The 24,394-nt window shown below is 39.2% G+C and overlaps 3 protein-coding genes across 3 annotated transcripts; 2 read left to right on the top strand and 1 right to left on the bottom strand.

Moving 5' to 3' along the window:
- Nucleotides 1-7,831: 7,831 nt before the first annotated feature.
- Nucleotides 7,832-10,870, bottom strand: ca4b (carbonic anhydrase IV b; the record flags this gene model as incomplete). Its single annotated transcript, XM_083913301.1, has 8 exons — nt 7,832-8,017; nt 8,536-8,699; nt 8,973-9,039; nt 9,601-9,693; nt 9,799-9,944; nt 10,294-10,458; nt 10,544-10,588; nt 10,810-10,870. 8 exons carry the CDS (start codon nt 10,868-10,870, stop codon nt 7,832-7,834), a joined length of 927 nt encoding a protein of 308 aa, XP_083769427.1.
- A 2,425-nt stretch (nt 10,871-13,295) lies between these two features.
- Nucleotides 13,296-19,272, top strand: LOC310947293 (dehydrogenase/reductase SDR family member 11-like). Its single transcript, XM_083914079.1, has 7 exons — nt 13,296-13,468; nt 14,972-15,181; nt 15,452-15,546; nt 17,176-17,305; nt 17,959-18,051; nt 18,137-18,202; nt 18,345-19,272. Exons 1-7 carry the CDS (start codon nt 13,337-13,339, stop codon nt 18,384-18,386), a joined length of 768 nt encoding a protein of 255 aa, XP_083770205.1. The 5' UTR covers nt 13,296-13,336; the 3' UTR covers nt 18,387-19,272.
- A 1,152-nt stretch (nt 19,273-20,424) lies between these two features.
- On the top strand, nt 20,425-23,635 carry LOC310946746 (E3 SUMO-protein ligase ZBED1-like; the record flags this gene model as incomplete). The annotated part of the gene is made up of 4 exons (XM_083913300.1): nt 20,425-20,456; nt 21,618-21,669; nt 22,107-22,248; nt 22,356-23,635. 4 exons carry the CDS (start codon nt 20,425-20,427, stop codon nt 23,633-23,635), a joined length of 1,506 nt encoding a protein of 501 aa, XP_083769426.1.
- Between the last annotated feature and the right edge of the window lie 759 nt (nt 23,636-24,394).

The following is a 24,394-nucleotide window of genomic DNA, read 5'->3' as shown; positions in this document are numbered from 1 at the left end:
GTTTGTAAGAGCACACATGAAATGATAAAAAGAAAATAAATAATGATGTTTAAAGCTTGTGACAAATTCATGTAGAAAATAAAACCATCACATATATATATTTTTCGAGTGTCTCTAAGCCAAAAAAGTGGTCACAAAACACTCAGCATGCACTGCTGTCAGATGTTTCCACCCCCTCTTTCCTTTCCTTCTGTTTCTCTGCAGGAAGAGATTATCACCTGCTGACCTGACCTGAGGTCAAGAGAGGAAGTGTTGACTTTCAGTGGTGTGTAAACTGGGTTAAGTAGTAATAAGAGGAGCAAAATACTAACTCTTCACACTTAACCTGTTTCAAATAATATGACAATTGTACTGATATGGCTTCAACTATAGAATGTTTTTTTAAATTATTATTATAATTGTGATATGTGGTTTCAGTCAAAATACATTGTTTACCACCACAGGTATGCAGAAGTCAGTCCATAAGACCAGAATCCATGCAAAAAAAGTTTAATTCTAATTCATCCTCACAGCTATGCTTCAACCTAATTGTATTCTATAGTACATTTATTTACAGCGGCTGTTTTTTCTACCTTTATGGTTATATGTTATCATTCAGTGCATGTTTGGAAATCTGTTTTTTCAGAAATGTATTTATTATATACCCTTTAGTAATATTTAACAGGCACTATCCTCAAAGCAATTTCAGTCAAAAGCAACTGGACTGGGTACTTGTCTAGGAAGACGTTTCACCTCTCATCCAAGAGGCTTCATCAGTTCATGTACGCATCTGACCAGGCTGGGACTGGTCTTCCTAGACAAATAACCAGTCCAGTTGCTTTTGACTGAAATTGCTTTGAGGATAACGATGACCTGGACGAATGAGAACATTCACAGGCTTAACAGGCACTAGGAGATCTCTCAGCTGCCACGTGCAAGTTAGAAGTAGTCCTACATAACCACATGTTATTATCTGATCCAGATGATATATATGAGTGGTTTCTGCAAACCATTACTCCCACTGGGTTGCATTGCACAGTGTTACAGTACAACAGGCAGTGCTGAACTAATGAATCTCTCCACTTGCTTCAAAGAGGATTACTGCTCCTTCTGCTTAGCTAGTTACCTCAAATTAGGATAAAGGTAAGGATAGGCCTGCTGCTGCTCTACAGTGGCCATCTGTCTGCCAAGTGGACAGTCGAGGGCTCACGCTGCTGTAAATGGAGACGCTGGAGTTGGATGTTTTGATATACCCAGATGAAGTGAGGATCGCTACTCCAGAGGAACTCGCAGAATGGGAGCTGGAGACTGCGAGCCAGGTGTCCATACCTACCGTCAGACTCTTTGTGGCACTTTACCCATACAACCCAGCTGCAATGTCCCCCAACTATGAGACGGCTGCAGAGGAGCTGCCTTTTGTGCCAGGCCAGATAATCAAGGTAAAGAAAAACAAACATGTGACATTGTTTTACTCTATGTAACTTAATTTAAAATTAGAGGTGAGATGGTGTAAAATTCTTTTATGGTGCTCTTTAAGTGTGCTGGCAAGTATAACTCATACAGTTGTGTTGTATTTCCTCACTTCATCAGTTGAAAAGCTTCTTTGAAAATACATGATGGTGTTCCTGTTTGTGCTAGATTCAGGACAGCTGAGCGTGTACAAATATATCAGCTTCGTTCTCTATTTCCTGTCACCCTTTCCAACTGATTAATGTGATTTTCACGGAATCTGTCTGCAGGTGCAACCTGCAAACAATGTCTTTTCCTGAAAACAAAGTCTTAAAACTCTGCATTTTATAGGTGCATGGAGACACAGACTCTGATGGTTTCTATCACGGCGAGACCGGTGGTCTCTCTGGTTATGTGCCAAGTAACATGGTGGCTGAAATTCCAGTGGATGATGAGTACCTGAAGCATCTGCTTATGCAGCAGGGATTCCTCCCTGTGGACCACACAGGTATCAACCTCTGCAGGACACTGTGCTGTTAAATACTGCCTAATGTTACAAAAAAACATACTGCAACAAATGAGTCAAAGTTAAAGTAATACAGAAATAGTATATATGACAAGACATTAAATTAAACACTGCACTAATGAATTCTTTCAGTGCACTTACTCAAAGGTAGTTGTTCACTCAATATTCCAGCTTTATAAGCAGCTATTTCTTTGAGATTTGATGCTCTCACTGACACGTGCAAATTAAATTCTCTATTTTAGCATTAAAGTCGTATGATTTTAAAGGACTGTTTGCGTATTTGGTCCCTCAGTTACGTCTTTCACGCCAGATCTGAGCGACATAGCCAGTACCCTTGATGATGCGGTAGTTCGACGAATGGTGGCCTTATTTGACTACGATCCGTGGGAAAGTTCACCCAACATGGACAGTGAAGTAAGCACTATAATGACGCATTATCCACATTCTGTTTTTTTAACCAGGCTTATCTGTTGCTTCAAATATAACAAAGTGGTTTGTGGTGATGTTTCGATTCTCTTTTTTTGTCTGTCAAAGGTTGAACTCGGCTTTCGTTCAGGAGACATCATTTATGTTTTAGGTGACATGGATCAAGATGGGTTTTATCATGTGAGTGTCACCTCTACAACTACACAATGATTTATGAGATTGATTACATTGATTACATTGATTAGTTCTTGCACAAGTTTAACCCCCATCTAAATTTTAGGGGGATCTGCACGGACGACGAGGTTTGGTTCCATCAAACTACCTTCAACCGCTACCCTGGAATTAGATGAAAAGGCCATGCTTAGATGTTTGCTACAGATGCCAAGTCTCAGACACAGTGAGAAATCAGCAGTTTTTGTTTAAAAATAGTTAAGTGGACATTTAATGCACCAAAAAAGCCCAATCTATTTTTGATATCATAGTGCGGCACTGCACCGGTTTTTAGAGTGCAAGTCAATCAGGCTGGACTGCAACTGATTAAACTAGCATTACCAGTATTATCAGTATTGATCTCAATGCTACAAAATGAAGAGTTCTTGTATGCTTTTCCAATAATTGATTTATTGAAAGACAAAACATACATATTATTTGGTGAAAAAAATACAGATAAATACAAATCACATGTTAATCCAAAAAGATCTTTATTCACTTTATATTGGCCTGTCCACATTCACTTTACTTCGACTTTATGCACTTTCAGAAAAAAGCCCAACATGAGCCAATTACTTTACAAAATGAATGTTTATATACAGTACAGTATATCTGTAAATAATTGTAATGACTTCAATCACACCTGATGGCAATGGATATATTGTAGCCTTAATAATACACCTTCAGTCGCAGTTGTTTCGAGGACCAAAGTGTATTGATGTAGTATATCCATATTTGCCTTATACCCTGTTTATATATTTTCTATGATTGTCACATAGTTTTTTCATATGGAGTATTTTTGAGTTTTGCAGCAATTCTCATGAAAAAGAAATCACAACAGAATCTTTGTAAAATGGATATTATAAAGTATTGTCAATGCAACAACTGTAAAGAAGAAACTAAAAATAAACTCACCTGCTTTCTTTTAACTATATATCTCAGCTACTCATTTGTACTGGTAAATGATTTTACAGTGTTAAATTAAATATGTTTCTCTTTTGACAGATTTTCACATTCACCATTATCTGCTCATTTAAAAAAAAAAAAACGACTACGAAATAAAATGAAATGACAAAAGCAACAGGGCAGGTCCACACGTTTTAAAATCTTTTACACAGAGTCCGTTGGTTTCTTCTTGTACATTTCTCTGCAGCAAACAGTATACTCATCCATAAAGTAGGAAACACTACACTGTTAAGTGAAGTTTAGTAGTGCTTTCTACTTTATGGGTGACAACACTGTACATCAGTAGCTTCTGGTCGCTCCATCCCAAACACTGAAGACAGGGCAGGTCGAGTAAAGGCACATTTTCACACATGAAATTACACACAAGCTCCTTCTCATCATTGTTTAACTGAGAAACATGAAAGCAGTTTGCCCACACAACAGCAATGTTGCTCAAAGTATGCTGATAATGAGACATGAATAGTAACATAAATAGTATTTCAGTGCATTTTAATTGGAGACATACAGTATAATAAATAAGAGCAGAAATCACCAGATTAAAAAAAAAAAAAAGTCACTTGCTGTCAGGACCTTACCAGTGTTTGGACTCCCCAGAAGAAAGAAAACCCAGAAGTGAACGTGATCTTTTATTAACCCTGTCTGAGCCACGTGGTTAACACAGGAAATGCCCTAACAGTCTCTCTCACACACACGTACACACTCACACACACACACACACACACACACACACACACACACACACACACACACACACACACACACACACACACACACACACACACACACACACACACACACACACACACATGCAGGGAAGTGTATGTAGATGTGGATGTGGTTATGCACACACACGCACACATGCACACACAGTGGTGGGACATACGTATGTCTTACGTATGTCGTACTTACGTACGTCCTTTAAGTTGAAGTAACTTTTTTTTAATATATTAAATATCTATAAATCCTTTCTCATATTTTTAAGAAATAATTATTTTCAGAGATTTTCAAATGTAGCTGCTCCAGCCGTAGGTCCATATACTACTTTTGTGTATTTATTCTAAAAAATACAGTGTATTATATTATTTTCATGTACAATCTTACTGTGTAAAGTAAGTGTAGCCATCTGATGAATATAGTTCACTGGAAGAAAGTTCCATAATCTTAAAATACTCAAAGTACAGTACCTCAGTATTTAACTTATTTAAATTTAAATTTAGGAATTGTATTTAGTTACTTACACACACACACACACACGCACACAAACACACACACACACACACACACACACACACACACACACACACACACACACACACACACACACACACACACACACACACACACACACACACACACACACACCTATGCCGATGAGGCCCTGGCAGCCTGTACCTATGCTGCCAAGCGTCCGCTCATCCCTTTTAAGGACATGCAGTTATGATGCAACACCTAGATATACTGTATACTGATTCCAGTAATAATTAATATGGATGTCAATGATCTCAGGATAAAAATCTCTTTACTGATGCAGCATTAGGGCGTTTGCTAAAATTGAAATAGCAATACAATGATAAAAGATCAAAGTAAATCAAAGATTATTAGCAGACTCAATGATTGAGTGAGCTTATTATCTATTACTTTAGAGATGTCATTTGCTTATGTTTGCAAAGGGAGTAAAGTGCTTCTCAACACTGTCCTCAAATATGTCTCTTTTTCAGCTGTGCAAGTCCAAAATGTTATGTATAGATGGCAGGAAGAGATTCGTATCTGCTTTATATTTCTGAGAACTCCTTCACGTTTCTGACAAGGTGTGGGTGGGGGGTGGTGGTGCAAGACTCTTCCCTATCCCAGCAGCAAATGTGCAATATGCTTGCAACAACAGAAACTTCGCAAATAGAATAGAGACGGGCCTGTGTCCTCCGTTGTCATGGCAACCCAAACCTCAAAGTCACACCAAGTGAAATAAGAGGAAGTGGGGGAAGGGCTGCACACACAAACCGAGAAAAGATGTCCTTGTGAGAAAAGAAAAAGAAGAAAAGACAAGCAGACAGTAATGTAGATGTTAAAAAAATACAGGTTGCAGAGGAAGGAACTGACAAAAAAAAGTTTAATTTGATACATGGAATCAGCATTTATCATGTCAAACAACATTTGCACACACACACACACACAAACACACACACACACACACGCACACACAAACACACGCACACACAAACACACAAACACACACACACACACACACACAAAGGTTGTACTTCTTTGTGTGCTCATCAGTGTCTTGTCCAAGAAAACAAGGCCTGGACCTCTGCAGCAGACGAGCATGACTGTGCATCCTGCAGATTATCTTAGCACTGTTGCACCAGACACTGTGCTTGCATCACAGACATCTATTCCTGTGTAACATGGGATTACGTCCAAAGTGATCTCCTTGAGTACTTAGTGTGGTGTAGATAGTCAGGGTGCCAAAAACAAGTGCAACATCGAATGACACCAGTAGGCTTTAGGATACTGCTTAGGACTGATTGAATTATGTTTTACTTATGTTTGGGTCTCAGACAGGAAGTCAATATACGTCTGCTGTGTAATGGTAGCTGTGAATGCACCTTTACTTTGAGATAGTTGCTGCATTTAATGTTATTTTATGAGTTGCAGTCAAAAAATATCCTTAATACTATTAAAATAAATCACGTTTGAGCAGTTATGATTAATGATTCAAAGGTGCTCACACGCACACACACACACACACACACACACACACACACACACACACACACACACACACACACACACACACACACACACACACACACACACACACACACACATTCATGCACTTTTTTCATACTACAGTATGTAGAGCTGCTACCCAGGGTTGAACGCAAGCATAGTCCTAATAGCCATTCAGACTTGTTTAGTGCTGCCACGTAGTGGATGTTAGCGGAGGTGACGCTGTGACTGATACCAGTGTAAGGTGCATTACAATAATTTAGCTGGGGAATAAAACAGTACATGTACAACATTTCTGTTACTGAAAACAACAGCATGTCTTTACAATCCCATATTGTTTTCCTACAAAGCAGAAATATAACATTCACTCATTGAATGTTTTACAAACAGCTGAGATGGAACAGTGTGTGCCAAAGTCTGAGCCTTTTAACGGCCCCATGTTATGCTCGTTTTTAGGTTCATACTTCTATTATAGGTTTCTACTTGAACATTTTTACATGCTGTTGTGGGAAAATGAGTCAACAAGGGTCAATCATGAAAGATGAAGAAACAATAAGATCGGCTTTCTCCATGTGAGTTTATTTCAAAACACCTGCACAAACGGCTCCCGTCTGCAAGGGTGCCCCCAAGATCAAGTTCTGTATAGTTGCAAAACAGCCCAGCTGGCATGATGTTTACACAAGACCGACTTATCCTGTGCTTTGAGTTACACAGAGTCATATTTATAAATTTCAGCCCCACTCACAGGATGAAGGGAAGTGTCCTCATAAGATATACAGGGCTGTACTGCATCATCACAAGAATGTGTTTTGTCCCGTGTTTTAAAACCCAAAACATATTAATTTTAATTCCCGTCACAATACTTTAATGTTAAAAAAAAAATGAATACTGTATACCTGTATTTCTGTCTGAAACATTTCAGTGTCTGTCTTTCAACCCCCCTCCTGAAAAAACCCAGTCTGCTCTGATTGGTCAGTGTTTCCGGGTCATTTGCATCTGCGCTCTCTGCCACTCTGCACCACCATTGCAGCTGTAACGGCACTGTAACAGCACTTTCTACCAACAAATAGTTTAGCTGTGACATCGCAACGGTACGGAAGTCTTGGCGGCTAATAGGTGAATCACTGAAGATGCTGAACGAAAGTTCAGTTCCAAGTTCATTGTCTGCAGGACAGGAAGGAAACACTTCAGTATCACAAGTCAATTTATTGTGACAATGTATCACAAGAGGCAGTACAGCAACATCTACAATAAGTCTGTAATTGGTTCTACATGGCAACAGTGCAATCAAAAGAAAAACAAATCAAAAAAAGATAAATTATGAGGTTTCAAGATGCTATATACAACTTAAATAAACAATTCATATTTGATATACCATGTAGAACAAAGAAAGGAAATGCTCATGACACATTGAAGTATGAGGTTGTTTCAGCAATAAAAAGCACACAGTGCATACAATAGATTCACATTCCTTTTAAATACAATATGTCATGTATCTGACAACCATCAGTGGACAGACAGCAGCATTTATTCATAATAGTTAAATTAAACAGAGGAAAAGAGGAAGAGTGGACTGGAGACCAGCACTGACATGATGAGCAACACAGTGCTAAACAGAGCAACATGGCCTCTGGAGTAATACACCCTCCGTCCATTTAAGGGCTGCACTTGTCTGTAGGTTTTGACCATCTGCTTTCCGTTAGAAAACTGAAGCCGGGAGAAGGCACTGAGCTGCGTGAAAAATTACAGGCAGGCGTAAGTAAAATGGCAAAGTTATTAAATACACAAGGTTTAAGAGTGTAAACTTATCAAATTATTTACATAAAGCTTCTCTTATCAAAAATGTAATTTGAACAATGTCTCAAATGACTATCAAATGATAACATGTCACACACACAAACACACTTTTTTAATTCAGTGGAACAAAATGGTAGCGCTCTAGTATTGGGTCACAGGTGTGCTTATTTTACATTCATTTGATTGAAATAAATAAATATACAAACAAATATCACCATAATCCCTATCTCTCACTGACATGTGGTGTTCCCTTTAGGATAATGGGTTAATCATGCAGAGACAAAGGCCACTTTTTCTGATTCACCACTTTTCTGGCGGAATGTTTCAATTACAGGATATCGTAATTATAATTGTTGCGTTTAAGTAGCTGGGAATTTGATAAAATCATGCAGAAATGCAGAAAATGTATTCAAAACCAATGTATTTCTTTACAATATTGTCAAAATAATTACCTGCTTCCTGCTAAGAGGAACTGCGTTTTCAAACACGCTCCAGACAACAGCTTCAGCACAGGATGGTGTGGTGAGAGAGCCATCATAGCGAAAGTACTTGGTCATATTCTTCTGAGGAGGTATGAACATTTCCAGGGACACGCCCTTCAATGTGGTGCTGTTAGCTGTTTTTATAAAATATTAACAAGATGGTTAAGTTATCAAGGAATGTATTATTAGACAGCAAATAGGTTCAAGGGAACAGCTTTATTGTTTTAATGGATTTATTGTTGAGGTGTTAGAAAAGGTGTTTTATGACATCGTGTTATCTCACAACAATTGCACTTTAGCCTGACGCTGCAACAATCAGCAGCACATTGAGGACCCTATACACAATACTGCTGGAAGATAATGAGGCTAAATTATCTTATTTTTCAACGTTAGCAGATATGACTTACTGGGTTGTGTGATGTATTTCAGAGCATTAATAAGGGAAACAAATCTCTTATTTTCAGACTTGGACTCCTGGAATGAAAGAATAAAAGTTACTTCAGTCACATCTTTGAAAAAAGTGTAAAATGGTTTGTTTAAGGTTTGTAGCTTTCTTTTGCATCTCAAAACGTTTCTGGAAGGTCTTCAAAAGAATTATTTCGTTTTTCTAAATGATACAAAATTAAAACTGGCCTTTGTTAAGTTATTTATTAACTGATAACTGCAAATTCTGCTGAAGTAGTTTTTGGTGTACCTCATGGCGCGATTCTTGGGCCATTTATCTTTCTTTTTTATTGTTGATGGCATCTCTAGACAAATTTTATTTTATTTTATTACCTCCATTTATTAAAACTGCATCTTAGTTCTTTTTAAATTCAATTGTTAGGTCCTGTTATTCTGTCCCAGTCATGGTACATATTTAAATGAAATATGTGTGAAAAGTCTGATGCCAGTTGATCAAGTATAACTAAGAAAATCACTGATGTTGAGTGATCTTAGCAATTATTGAACCACATTTGACTACATTACAGATATCAAACTTCAATTTTAAGCAGATCTCCACTTATTTGTTGCGAGATAATCAAATAAAATCACCTGAAAGAAAAATCCAAGAACCGCCACGCCTGCGCGGTCGCTTACAGCCTGGGATAAAGAGTCGTATTGTTCTTTTATGTGCACGACATGCATCTGTAGATGGCATAAAAATAATTCAATATTAGAGTTATTTGAACACTGCGCATAAAAAGGTTTCATCACACATGTATAATATACTTCCATCCCCATAATTCTTACCTCCATTGGAAATTGTTCTCCATCAATTGTGTGTTCAGCCCCCGGCCCTCCATCTTTGCCCCAATGCAGGTGAAGCTGAACTGCCTTATATGGCGCAGCCAGATTTCCACCTGTGATCCTTATACCAGAGGGTAAATCTAGTAGAACTGAGAAAACATCCAAGGCATTATTTCACATTTCAGGTGGTTACAGTGGTTATAGTTCAAATGTAAAAGATGATCACTGCAATCATAGGCTTCCTCACACATTTTGAGGGAGCCATTTGAGGATGCAGGACATTTATTCGATCACTTTTAAAAACCCTTTTTATTTTCTTTCACCATACTGTGTAAGATCATTATCACAGTAGGTTATGACTGAGGCAATTGAAATATGACTATTTCACAGCCGCTTTATTTCAGTGAAGCTTATTTAAAATCAAGTATTGACTTTTTTTTTTTTTTTTTTACCAAGTTTTCTTTTTCAAATACAACTGCAATCATCACAGAGACGTACCAGTGTGACCGTTGTTTTTGAGATGACCATGAAAAGTCTTTTGGTAGCCAATGAAGTGAAAAGGAGTGAGACGTTCATCTTGTAGCGTTTTCCTTGTAACGATGTTCACTGGAGACTGAGATCTGCCGCTGCAGTGCTGTGAAACGTGTCCCCATTCCTCTGGAGCTGTGAAGGCAGGAGGGTGGTGAAAACACTTACTCCACTGCTGCATTTTTTTCTTATTTTATTCAAACTGGTAACAGCAGTGTACCTGTGCAGGTGTGACTGCATGTAAATTGGGACTGGTAGCACCAATCTGCAAGAATAGATTTTAAATAAATCCTTTAATGAGAAATGAGATTTTATTCATGAGAAATTGATGCTTGAATTGTCTTCTTCTTTGTAATGAACAAAACACTTTGGTTAAATTATTATTTGCCATCATGCGACTTTTTCACAAACAAAACACCACAAATCAAAGTACACATATTTCAAAGTCTAATGAATTCATATTTTGTAATTACTTAATGAACATACCTTCCCCTGCTACAATCTTCACGTAAGAGGCAAACAAAAATAAAAAAGTAGAAAGCAACATCGTGAATTTACTGTATGAGTCTGCCTGATTTAAACCTTTTGGAAGATGATGCCAGAAACAGAGTTCAACCAGCCTGTTATAGGACAGGTGGACCCACCTTTCAATCACGCCCACACCACATGCTTTGGTTTTATGACTCTTGATTCTTGACCACTTATATACAGCAAACACTGATATCTAAAGTCTTCTATTCTCAAGATAACGAATCACAGGGTTTAGCCTGAAAACTTACAGCCTGAATGATTAAGTTTCGATTTTTTGACAGAACAGTCTCCGCCTGATTAGATATGGTGAACTTATTAAGGGCTACAAGGGCTCTCTTTATTTGTTAACGACTGGGAGACAGAGTCTTTAGTAAAAGGCAGACGGAAATTTATCTTACCAATGAAGCATAAGTTTAGTCAGGGAGACTATCCTTTTGCATGCTTAGGCGTGTTTTGTTTTTCATACATCCTGCCATTCACTGCTCTGAAACGTGCTCACTCATTATTCTATCCTTTCATTGTCTGGGTCAATTTATCTCGCTGCTGCTCAGGGCAGACGCCCCTAAATTACAAACCTCCCTGTCGAGTCTAAACACCCCAGACTTTCTGTCAAAAGGTAATTATTAAATATCATCTTATAATAAACAATCATCTTTTCTTTATTCACTCTTCTGTCCTGATTGAACCATGGAATTATGTTACTGCAGCTGTTTTCCCAAGTAATATTGCTGAGCCATGTGTACTATTTCTAGTATTGCTACTTTTACTATTTTAAATGTAGGTATCTGTTTTTGTTAGATTTCAATCGTCTTCTTACATGCAACGTGTTCTTTGTCTGTATCTCTACAGTACTTCTATATTGCTGATATTATTCTATATTCTATACTCTTTAGCACCTATATAACTGCATACTGCTCAGGTAATACTAAACGTTAGCTGCCCACACTAGTCTATACATCCTGTTCTATATGACCTGTTTTAACATTTAGTTTATTTGGTTTGAAACTTTGAAACTTAAAGCAGAACTACCATCTATGCAAGATTACAAGCATGTTAAGTCAATGAGATAATTTATGTTTTGGGAGATGGACAGATGTGGAGGTATTTTAAGCCAAGTCAAATCTATTTTATTTAAATAGAATATAGAAATTCAATTGACCTAACTTGATGAGTGAGGTTCCTGGACTCACAGCAACCTATCGTGTCAACTTAAATGATCTATTTATAAAACATATCTGTTTACATCATGATAGATAGGTATGAATGTATGATATTATAAGTAATGATAAATCAAGAGAGAGCTTTATCATCCATCAAGATTTGTTTCGTGCGAAAGAAGCATATATACACAGTGAAATACATATATCCATAGTAAACTGTGTATGATCACATAGTGTACATGGATTAAAGGGAGTTGGGTCGTATATATAATGGTGAAAAACATGAATGAAGTTCACCATCACTTGCAATGAAAGGGCTGTCTAAAAAGGTTGATTTGTGTCACTGTATGACAAATAACCTAATATACCTAAATGAAAAACATGGAAATATAGAAAATTAATGAATAAAATTGTATAAGCTATGCTATGAGGGGTTTAAGTAGGCTTAAAGATGAGATGGGAAAAAAATGTGTGTGTTTAATAATGATTGTTTTAGTGGGAATGTAGCCAGCATTTAAGTTGAAACAGTATTTTAGTGTTTTGCCAACTCAAAGTTTGCTGCTTACAGAACTTAAAAAAAAACAATTATATATATATACATAGTAAAGTTGTAACAAAAACATGTTATAATGACACTTGTTTGTATATTTCAAATTTCAAATTTAGAAACATATTGACACCTCTGAATGAGTACTGTTTACCAGTTACATTGAATACATACAGTATATTCAACTTAGATCACAGAAAAAGTAAATACAAATATAAATGATTGAAATAAATAAACATTAGGAAGGAAGAGTGTACAAACAGATATGGTTGTACACTTAATATATGAATTAAGAAAGGGGCTACATTAACTTGTATTCCAACATAATAATCCACTCTCCCTATATTTGACTATTGCTTACTGTTTATTGTTTTTTTATACTTTCTGTATTTATATAGCTAAGAGTTTATTGGTTATCCTATACATACATACTATATATTTATACCTCCCTTGTGTTTTTGTAAGCTGCTGGAAACTCAATTTCCTCATTCCAAAGGGATCAATAAAGAGAAGTCGAATTTGTTCACGAGTATTATATTTTTGATTACGATTAGATATGCGGTGTTTTATTTTTAAATATTACTTGGTAGTTACAGAACTGCGTGATACAGTCCAAGAAAATCACGTGGCTGTGCGAAATCCTACAGTTCTCAGTCGTCCTGAATGCCTCACAGTGACGTATCCCTTAGCTGGCCGCCTCCACCTCTGCAGTCAGCGCGGCGGTGTCACTCTCTGGTGGGGTTTCAGTGCAGTAGGGTCCGGCGTCCTGGCAGTGATGGACCGCTGGAAGGGCAGAGTGGCCCTGGTTACCGGAGCCTCGGTCGGGATTGGGGCGGCCGTGGCCAAGGAGCTGGTCCGGTCCGGTATGAAGGTGGTGGGTTGTGCCAGGGACGTCGAGAAAATAGAGGTTTGTTGTGAGCGTGAAAGGAAGTTTGTGCACTGACAGTCCACCAAGAGGGCACGTGAAGTTACAACCCATTGTGACACTACCAAAGAAGAAGCCAGCTAAACGTTCAAACACAGCCTTTGTTGAAAATGCACCTTGACTTTTTAATGTTTTTTTGTTGTGTGCGGGAAACTGGAATAATTTATTGTTGTCAAGTTACGGGGCTGTGTACACTTTTTTAGCTATCAGTCTTGTGTAACTTTATCTCTTATCACGAGACAACAGAGCACAATGAACTGGTCTATTATCTTCTTTACAAATACACGCCCTTAATCACGGGTTAAGCTTGTCATGTGTTTTTTTTTTTTACCTTTATTTATTCAGGGGGAGAACACAGAGCAGTTCAGGAGCACCCTGGTCACATTCACAGTCACACATTCACGCCAGGACGCTGCCAAGTACAACAGCAGCCTGCTCCACTGGAGCGGTCTGCTGGGGTCCTCCAGGGTTTTCGGAAACACATGAAATAAAACATTAACGTTTAAAGCTCTCAAATATAAAACATTAACTTTTCCAAGATTCGAGATATTACACACAGAAAACGACATTTTGTTTATTCTTTGTTCGGCCTAGTTCAACCCCACAATGTGTCAAAACCCAGATGGCTGAGCTGAGGTGGCCCTGAAGTGCAACTCAAAACAACAAAAAGAGAAAACACGTTAACAAATCAAAAAACACAACGATATTAACTTCTACCAGAAAAGGTAGGGCCTACCTATCAGAGGAGCCTCCTGATTGGACAGACAGACTGTGTCTTTTAAAAGAAGGATAGGTAAAAAATGCATGGAAAGCGTCCGTTTTGAAGACGAGTACTTCTGAAGATATGTTAGCTATTTTTTTTATGAATTATTTAGATGCAGGGCGTACATATGATGTGATAGTTGGTTTCCCAACATTTTTTCTTTACCAATTTTGTCTGGCGCTGAATGAAGGGATGCGGTCGAGCAGGCTAGTGAGTGAGCACTTGACAGTCGGTCTGTCCAATCAGGAGGATCCTCTGATAGATAGGCTCTACCTTCTCCGAGGGCGAAGTTAGTGTCATTGTGTTTTGTGATGTGTCGTTGTGTTTTATGATATGCTGTTGGGTTTTCCTATTTGCTGTTTTGATTTGCACTTCGGGGCCACCGTACTGAGCATCTCAGCTGAACAATTTCCTTGGAGACATCCTGTAATTATTGTCCCAGAGAAGTTTCCCTAAAGCAATTATGATTTTATCTCCCAAAAAAAGATAAAAAGGCATAACAATAAGTAAAGGGAATCATTAAAGAGACATATTCAAATGATCAAAAATTGTAAATCCTAAGTATTGCATTTACAAGGTTGTCTCGCAGTTACATGTTTCCCTGATTTGATGACAGATTTACCGGATTTGTGTCAATGTCAAAATTATACCTATGATTAGCAAGCGGTGTGGATTGTGTGAACTGAGTTGACATCGGACATCTTTTTTATTTTTTATTTCAGAAACTGGCAGCTGAGTGTCAAAGTGCAGGCCACAGTGGTGTTTTGGTGCATTTCAAGTGTGACTTGAACAATGAGGAGGAGATTCTTTCCATGTTCGCTGCCATCAAGGCGCAGCACAAAGGGGTGGATGTGTGCATCAACAACGCTGGCTTGGGTCATCCAGAGTCGCTGTTAAATGGCAAAACTAGCAGCTGGAAGAACATGCTGGATGTATGAGCGCCTGTCATTTTATTTTGAAAATGTTTCAGAGTCCTGGTACTGTGCATGTAGTCTCACTGTCACACTGTCATGGATTACTTGGACCCTTGAATAGACCCGAGTTAGAGTCCAGTAAGAAATTAAAATAGGGAAGTGTCTACTACACCTTTTAAAGCGGACTAATTTATAGTTTTCTGGTCATTACGGAAAATTCTGTTGCCATTTTCTCCATCTCAAGAGAGACCTTTATCTGGGAGGTACTAACATCTTTGTGTCTTGTAGGTGAACGTTCTTGCATTGTGTATATGCACCCGCGAAGCGTATCAGTCAATGAAAGAAAGAAATGTCGACGATGGGCACATCATAAACATAAACAGGTACAGTTTTATTTATTTATGATGCACAATGATGGTTATGCTTTTGAATTCTGTTTCATTGATGATAAAGTGTGAAATATTATCATCAACATTCAAATTTCAACTGTGGTAACACGACTCAATAGAGATGAAGATTTTAATATCACAATGGCCCTCATTTATCAAACGAACGTACGGCAGAAAAACATGCGTATGACCATTTCCTCGCAAACTCCGGCATTTATCAACTTGGACGTGAGCGGGAGCTACGATCAAATCTCACGTCTAGTCTGAGATCGTGTACGCAAATTTGAGCCTGTGTACTTGCGGTGCAGCACAGCAAAATCTGTCTGAAAATAATGAACAAACCTCAGCTGTCATTAAGCATAAGCAGTCACATATTAAGAACAGATCAAAACGGACTCTTAAAACAAATAAAAAAAAAAAATAAAGCAATTCATTGTACTCATGTGCATCTGAAGGCACCATCCATGAATGATTACGCATTCATCAATCGCCAAAACTACCATTCGATAAATGTACAGGTTATTTGCGATGCCAAGCTATCGCTTTTAAACATGGTGGCCAGGTGGCCGGGGACACACGCGATTCTTTTATATTTCTCCAGCCCCCCGCGACCCCGACAGGGACAAGCGGTTGAATATGAATGAGTGAATGAATGTGTTGGCGTGCGGCTGCAGGAATGCGCACTGCAGAGCCAAAGTCATCTCCTCGGTAAGTGGCTACCCTCGATAAATTGCATTAAATCAAACAAGGTATCAGATGATTTACATCTTGGTATGGTTCTTCTAGGTGACAAAGGTTATCCCCTAACGGAATACCTAATAACCCCGCTGGCAAACCCCGCTACAGAGCAGGAGCGCAGGTTCAGCAGTGCTTCGGGTTGACTGCCTCCGTTATTCTTTTCCATACAGGGTTTTTATGGGCCCCTTTTATTCCACTCTTAAGACTGCCAAAAAGCACTTCTTCATTTTGCTCCATCTCGGATGTCAGGATGCCGATCTGTGTGTCGGAAAAGTTTCTTTTCTTACCAGTGTATCGTCTCTCCATGTTTGACCTCAGTGTGAGGCCTCCGAAACAGGAATATTTAAGGGCGTAACATGTTAATGACGATCGAAATTCAGCCGCCGCATTTATCAAGGCCCGCTCATTCATATGCTGAGATTGGTCAGATACGAATGTTTCATGAATCACAAGTGGGTCCTTTCCTACGACCAATTCTGCGCTCAGATCTGCGCCCGTTTTCACGCAAGATTGATAAATGAGGCCCATTGTGATTACAAAGTAAAATAATAGATTATCCAGTTATGGACTTAACTAGGCCTGCAACCAAACATTTTTATCATAACTGATGAATCTGCAGATTATTTTCTCTATTAATCGTCTGGAAAATATCAGAAAATAGTGAGTCACAATAACCTGAAGCCTAAGGTGAGTTCTTCAAATCGTCTAAAAACATTAAGACATTTAGTTAACCATCAAATAAGGCAAAGAAAATATGCAAATCCAGGCGCTTGAAGTAGGGAAAGGTACTCAAACAGTAATCTTCTTACATAAATTAGTTAAATGTAATTTTCAGCTGGTAGAACAGCCTGGTTAACTATTACATATCTTCTTGTTCTGTTGCAGCATGAGCGGACATCGTGTCATTGCCAATTCTGATGGTCATTTCTACAGCTCCACCAAATACGCCGTGACGGCCCTGACAGAGGGTCTGAGACAGGAACTGCGTGAGGCAAACACCCACATCAGAGCCACAGTAAGAAATACTTTCTATTCGTCACTCTCTGCCCGTGTGTTGTATATGGGACCGCAGCTTCCTGAAGAGGCTGAGCTGTCCTCCCTCTCCGTCTTCATCCATACACTATCGCTCTCCTTCACTGTGTGTGTGCTGTCATCATCCTCTAGTTCATCCCCCTCCCTCATCATCATCATCATCCACCTGAATAACTGACCTGTTGAAAGAAGGCTATCTGAGTCATGAAATAATTGTTATGAATGAACTTTACTTTGATTTTGTCGTAAAGTGCTTTGAGCTGGGAGACAAGATGAATCAATTTATCTGATGGTTTGGAGGATGAGGTTTATATACTGTATGTGCCGTGGCTCTGAGTGGTTAAAAGGCTTTTGACTGATGCGAAAAATGTAGACGTAATGACTGACGAAAGGAGTTGATGTGTACCTGTGTTTGACACACCGTAAGGTCATATTTATTTCTAAATGAGTGATAGTTTCAGACGGACGATACAGACTTGGTGTGCAGAGGCATGATTAAACAATAAATATGTCTAGGGCCAAGCTCAACCTAAAATCTACCACAGCCAGTACCATTTACATCATCATTAGCCATTATAAACTATAGTGGTACAGAATTTCACAACGTTTTCTAAGATAATCCGCTCTTTTTTTCAGTGTATATCTCCTGGTCTAGTGGAAACAGAATTTTGTCCGCGGCTCTACAGCAACCATCCTGATAAAGCTGCAGCTTCATACTCTAACTTTAAGGTACAAATATTATTCCATAATTTCCAATGTATGGTCAATATACTGAATTACTAGCATATTATTTCACTTTCCACTTCTCTTACAGCCTTTGGAAGACATAGATGTTGCAAATTCTGTTCTGTACGTCCTAAGTGCCCCTCCCCACGTGCAGGTATGGGATTTCCTCTCTTATGTACACATTTAAATGCTTTCTATAGAGACTTATCACACGTTTCCAACCTTTGCTCTTTTAATGTTAATGTATCATTAGTTACGTAACCATACTGAGATAACCTTCATGTGTTTTCTTTCAGATTGGAGATGTTCAGATGCGTGCTGTGGAGCAGGCGGTGTAGGCTTGCGTCATACCGACACATTCCTTATGTGATATGTTTGGCACAATTACAATCTCATTATATAACTTCGGTTTGGTTTGTGTGAACTACTTTAGTACTTAAAGAAAAATTATGTACACCTCAATAGCAGGAAACACTTAGATCACAGGGATGCACCAAGGACAACAAACCGTGTCAAAATGTCAGGAACATAAACCACACAATTGCACAATTATTAAGAAAATAAAAAAGATGTTATGTTGTTGTTTAAATGTTTAGAGCAGCCGCCCCATGTAAAGAGGCTGAAGGTCCTTGAGGCAGCGGCCACAGGTTCGACTTCGACCTGCGGCCTTTTGCTGCATGTCTCCCCCTCTCTCTCTCACCCCATTTATTTTCTGTCCTATCTAATAAAAGGCTTGAAAACTGCCAAAAATAATCTTAAAAAAAAAAAAATTTCTATCAGTTAATAATAAAATATCATACAAAAACACTGAAAAGTCCAAAAACCGAATGGGGGCAAAGTGTCCTTAGTGCCACTTTGGCAAGAGTGCTGGATAATTATATAGATATTGTTGGCTCTCTGTAAATCATAAATAAGTCAGTGTAGTCTAGACCTACTATATATGGAAAGTGTCTTGATATAACTTCTGTCATGATTTGGCACTTTAAATAAGCAAATTGAATTTAGTGCTAATCCGCACATTCATTCTAGCAAACTAAACACAGATGTCAACCATAGTATGTTAGCAGACTGACGTTAGCATGACACTCAAAGCACTACCGTGCTCAAGTACAGTCGCAGAGCTGCTGGCATGACTCTTGTTTACCAGTTCCTCAATAAATGAACAGTTTCTTTATATAATCTGCCTCTATCATATGTTCTTTTGTCACACCTAATTGATCAACTTCTGCATTAATTTACTTATCATAAAATACAGTATATCATACCGACAGCTGTGGTCTGTGGTCATTCTTCCCAGTAGATGAAGGACTTCCCTCCAGTAACAGGCAAAAGGTTGTTGTTTAATAATACTGTACTAAGTTTGCATCAGTACTGTAGTTTGTTGGAATGAAAAGCTGTTTAGACAAACCCTTGCCCATTTTCATGTTTGCTAAGTTCCCTGGGACATGCAAAAGAAGAAAGAGGTCAGAGTATGGATGACAGTTTTAACAGCCACTAGTTTCCCAATGGCCTGCATGAACAACTAACTTGTACTGACACATTGCATGTAATAGAAAGTTGATATTTTAGAAAACTGTTAGAAATAAGAAGTTTATGCAGGTTAACATTGAATGAGAGTAAATGAGAACAAGTAACATTTTAATATTTGAACAAAAGTGAAATAACTATTTGTATAGCAACTTTTAAAAACAAAGTTTGCAAAGTGTTTTGACATAACACAAAACACACATAAATAGTATAGAGAAAAAATAAGTAATTCATTTAAGGTGCTTGCAAAGAAAGGAAGACAATGAGATAAAAAGATAAAAAGATGGCATCACAGGAAGGAAAGTATAAAAATGAGTTTAAGAAGTGATTTAAAAGAGGACACTTAACCAGCAAGCCTTATCTCCGCGGGCAGGTCATTCCAAAGCCCAGGCGCTCTGATGGAGGAGGCACCTCTGGTTCTGAGCCTTGGAACAGTTAAGAGGCTGCAAACCGGCTCATATGGGGTCAGCGTGTCTGTGATGTATTCTGGGTCTAGACCTTGATGAGCCCTAAGAGTGATCAATAAAAACTTAAAATCAGTTCTAAAGCGTACAGGGAAATGTGTGAAACTGTCCCAAATAAGGAACTCCAATACCACAGAAACTGAAACGATAATGTCCACTAGATGTCATTGAAATAGCTTTTTTCAGTATGACAAGTACTTGCTGTATCAGATTCGTAATCTCATTTATTTGGCAAGAAAAGTACAATGAAAACAAAAGAAATAATAACACAACAGTAAACCTATAGAGCACTGACCTTCAGTAGATTTAACAAAATCACATTTATTTGCATCACGGCCGGTGTGTGGTGTGTTGTCACTGTCCCATCTACCAGCATGACTCCTACATGGATGCTCTGGATGTTTCACCCACAGACCTGTGAGTGGGTGGAAGATGAAGTGAAGTGAAATGAACTGGGGGAAGATGCCACCATGTAAACACTGGAGCAACCCAAAAACTGTATCCCTTTGCTGAGGAGCTGGAGGGGAACCGGAACACATTTACAATAACGATGTTTGGAGCTTTCATATTTAAGTCATAGGCATCTATTTTATTAGCTCAGTAACTTGGGCCATTCCCATCTAGTGTAGGTTATTCACTATGGACTATGGACAAATACCTCCACAACCCCACTTCAAAAAATTCAGAACTATCCCTTTAAACAAAAAAAGAATAGTAGTGAAATGTCTGACGAAAAAACTTTATAATAAAATGATGTGAGACAGGAGACAGATGTTACCTTAAAACTACTGATTACAATCAGCAGGCTTTACTGACCCGTTGAACATAGACTCCCCCCTTCCAGAGCCACATTCTCTGACTTTACAGAACAGCAAAATGATGAGGTAAACCTTTGTGAGTCCATATGATTCTTATTAATTAAGTTGTGGACAAAGAAAATAGAAGAGAGAGAGAGATGGAGATCATACATTGAGTTATTCAAACAATGCTTTTCAATGCAATGTTTCAATTAACTAGGGATGGGCAAACGATACCGAGGCTTTGGAGCTTGTGTCGCTCTTCCTGAAGCAGGCTGGTCCGAAGCGCTGTGTCGAGGCTTGTATCAAATCTCCGCGATCACATGACCGATGACGTTTGAAGCTTCACACGTCACAACGAACCACCGGAAGTGAGGTGACTGATTCGAAACTTTGGCGCGGCTTCGTTCTTTTTAAGGAGACCGAGATGCCCAGTGTTCCCCCCGCCTCACAGCGACAACCCTACTTGAGTGATGGAGAATCTTCCACTCGGATTCTCCATCACTCAAGTAGGGTTGTCGCTGTCAAAGGTCTGTAAGAACGCAATGAGGCGGGGGGAACACTGGGCATCTCGGTCTCCTTAAAAAGAACGAAGCCGCGCCAAAGTTTCGATTCAGTCACCTCACTTCCGGTGGTTCGTTGTGACGTGTGAAGCTTCAAACGTCATCGGTCATGTGATCGCGGAGATTTGATACAAGCCTCGACACAGCGCTTCGGACCAGCCTGCTTCAGGAAGAGCGACACAAGCTCCAAAGCCTCGGTATCGTTTGCCCATCCCTAGAAGAAAGCGTTCCCGTGTATGGGAACACTTCGAACTTGTGTCACCCACTAAGGTAGGTGTTTTATAATCGGAATCAGAATACTTTATAGATCTCCGGGGAGAAATTGCTTTTGTTCCAGTTGCTCCGTGCAAAGTAGTAGAAAACGAGCTAAAATACAGTAAACAGATATATAAAGTGAAATCATTAGCTTTACAAATGCGTAATTATAATAATGCTTTGTTAGTTTTGACAGAGGAGTTATACAGTTTAATGGCCACAGGCAGGAATGACTTCCTGTGGCGCTCAGTTGTGCATTGAGGAGCAATGAGATATAATATATATAAAATAATATGGCATAGCAAAATATCTTCTTGTTACACTTGGATGTAATGGTTACAGAAAAAGAATGAATGTTATGACATCACTTGTATTATTTTCAACTTCATATTATCTTGACTGTTTTAATATTGCGTGTAAATACTTTTCTTAATGTATTTTTTTGAATTTAGGTTCAGTGCCTCATATGCTCGCGAGAGCTGGTGTATGGGAATAACACCTCCTCTATGTTGCGGCATCTTCGTGCCAAGCATGAGGATACAGCAACTTCTCAGCTGAGCACCTCAGCTGAAGCTCACCCTGCTGACCCTTCTGGTATTGTAACTATTTAATACAACCTATTCTTCAGTTGAGTCTATAATATTTATATACAATAAGATTTGATAGTTGCACACGTAACCTAAATATTTTTCTTTCATCAGTGTCCAGGAAGCAACAGCTGGATGAGGCCTTGCTGAACCTTGTCATTGTGGATACACAGCCATTGTCTGTGGTGGAGAATGAAGGCTTTAGGGCCTTTGTCCACCTCCTTGATCCAACATATACGATCCCAGGAAGGAAGGCCCTGAAACGGATGATGGAAGAAAAATATAAGATCAGAAAAGAGCAGGCCGTGGCAGAAGTGGCAAAGTCGTCCACTATCTGTTTAACCGCAGATATGTGGACCTCCATAAACATGGATGCCTACTTGGCAGTGACTGGGCACTTTGTCACAGAGGAGGTCCAGCTCAAAACTGTCTTGCTTGGTGTCAAGCAATTTCCCCGGTCCCACACTGCAGCACACATTGCAGAGGCCAAAGCCACTGTGATGGCTGAGTGGGGAATCAGAGCCAAAGTGAGGTGTCTGGTCACAGACGCAGCACCTAATATGATTGCTTGTGCCAATATTCTTAATGTGCGTCACATTAACTGTTTTGCTCATATGTTAAATCTGGTGGTGAACAAGTCATTGACACAGACATCTGACCTGGATGAGCTACGCACCAGGGCACGTAAAATCGTGGGGCATTTCAAGTCCAGCACCACAGCCAAAGAAAAGCTCTGTGAAATCCAGCGACAGATGGGCCGACCCGAGCACAAACTTGTGCAAGAAGTGGACACCCGCTGGAACAGTACATTCTCAATGTTCCAGCGGCTGTACGAGCAGAGGGAGCCCCTGGGTGCAGCCCTCAGCAGCCTCAACACCCCCCTCCTGCCATTTTCTGCTGAGGACTATGAAACTATTAATCAGTGCATTTCAGTCCTCTCTCCCTTCCACCAGGCCACAGAGGAGATGTCAACAGAAAGGAGGGTGTCTGGATCCAAGGTGATCCCCATGGTCAAAATGCTGAAGCACCAAGCTGTAAGACAGTGTGCTTCAGTAACACATCATATAGCCAGCAACTTGGTTCATAACATAAACACCAACCTGCAGGAGAAATGTGCCATGCTGGAAAAGGTAACTTCCTTAACACTTTCCACATTACTGGATCCCCGATTCAAAGAGGTGGGCTTCTGCAGCTCAACGAGCTGTCAGGCAGCGGTGGAAAGGCTCACAAGAGAATGTGCAAATATAATGCCTGCACCGGCTCTGCCACTGCCACCTGCAGAGGGTCCACCCCCTGTCCAGAACAACAGCCTCTGGGACCTACTCGACAGCCATGTGGATGCACAACGTCCATCCAATTGTACCGCCAGTGCAATAGCAGAGGTCCAGAGGTAAAACATTTTAACTTTACATATTCTAATTCATTTTGTATTCATATCTTGCTCAAATGATCATGACCTTGCATTTTTTCTTTACTTATCCAGATATCTGAAGGACAAACTACTGCCCAGGACAGAGGACCCGCTAAAATATTGTCTCCTCCAAAAGTCTGCCTACCCGCACCTTTTTATTGTTTCTACACAGTATCTCTCTACACCAGCATCCTCTGTCCCCTGTGAGAGGATCTTTTCCAAGGCTGGCGAGATCGTCAGCCAGAAAAGAAGCCGCTTGAAGCCAAGCACCATTGAACAAATTTTGTTTTTAAATAAAAACATGTAATAAAGTAAAGCACAAGCATTCACAACACAACAACAACACATCCCCCAAGCACATTTCCCTTATGCACATATTCACTTTTTTTTGACACTGTAGCACAAGCACAATCTCACATATTCACAAAAGTACCTCTACAATGTTGCATTTGAATCTTTTAATATTATGTTACATCACAATCATAAGTCATAACCATAAGTGGTTTCCACTGAATTGCATAAAAACTTCTCACAAACTCAGTCACACCTCCAAAACACACGTTTCAAGTAATAACAGGACAGCACATTTAACATTTTATTAGTCAATTGACATTTTATAGTAACACTAATGTGTGAACAGTGATTCTTAGAATGAAGACACAACTGCTTAATAATGACTTTATTGCTTTTGTGTTGGAACTGGAATCAATGATGTGTGAATCACTTGGAGGTTCATTGCTGC

The sequence above is a fragment of the Echiichthys vipera genome (genome assembly GCF_963691815.1).
Source record: "Echiichthys vipera genome assembly, chromosome: 5".
Lineage (NCBI taxonomy): Eukaryota > Metazoa > Chordata > Actinopteri > Perciformes > Trachinidae > Echiichthys > Echiichthys vipera.
The sequence above is the reverse complement of the archived record's forward strand: the minus strand, read 5'-3'. Positions and strand labels throughout refer to the sequence as shown.

Bases quoted from the DNA above. Each gene is read 5' to 3' on its own strand.
- LOC310947293 (XM_083914079.1), top strand. From the start codon at position 13,337: ATGGACCGCTGGAAGGGCAGAGTGGCCCTGGTTACCGGAGCCTCGGTC. The intron at 15,182-15,451 runs GTATGAGCGCCT...TGTGTCTTGTAG, and splicing joins GCTGGAAGAACATGCTGGAT to GTGAACGTTCTTGCATTGTG. The intron at 18,203-18,344 runs GTATGGGATTTC...GTTTTCTTTCAG, and splicing joins GTGCCCCTCCCCACGTGCAG to ATTGGAGATGTTCAGATGCG.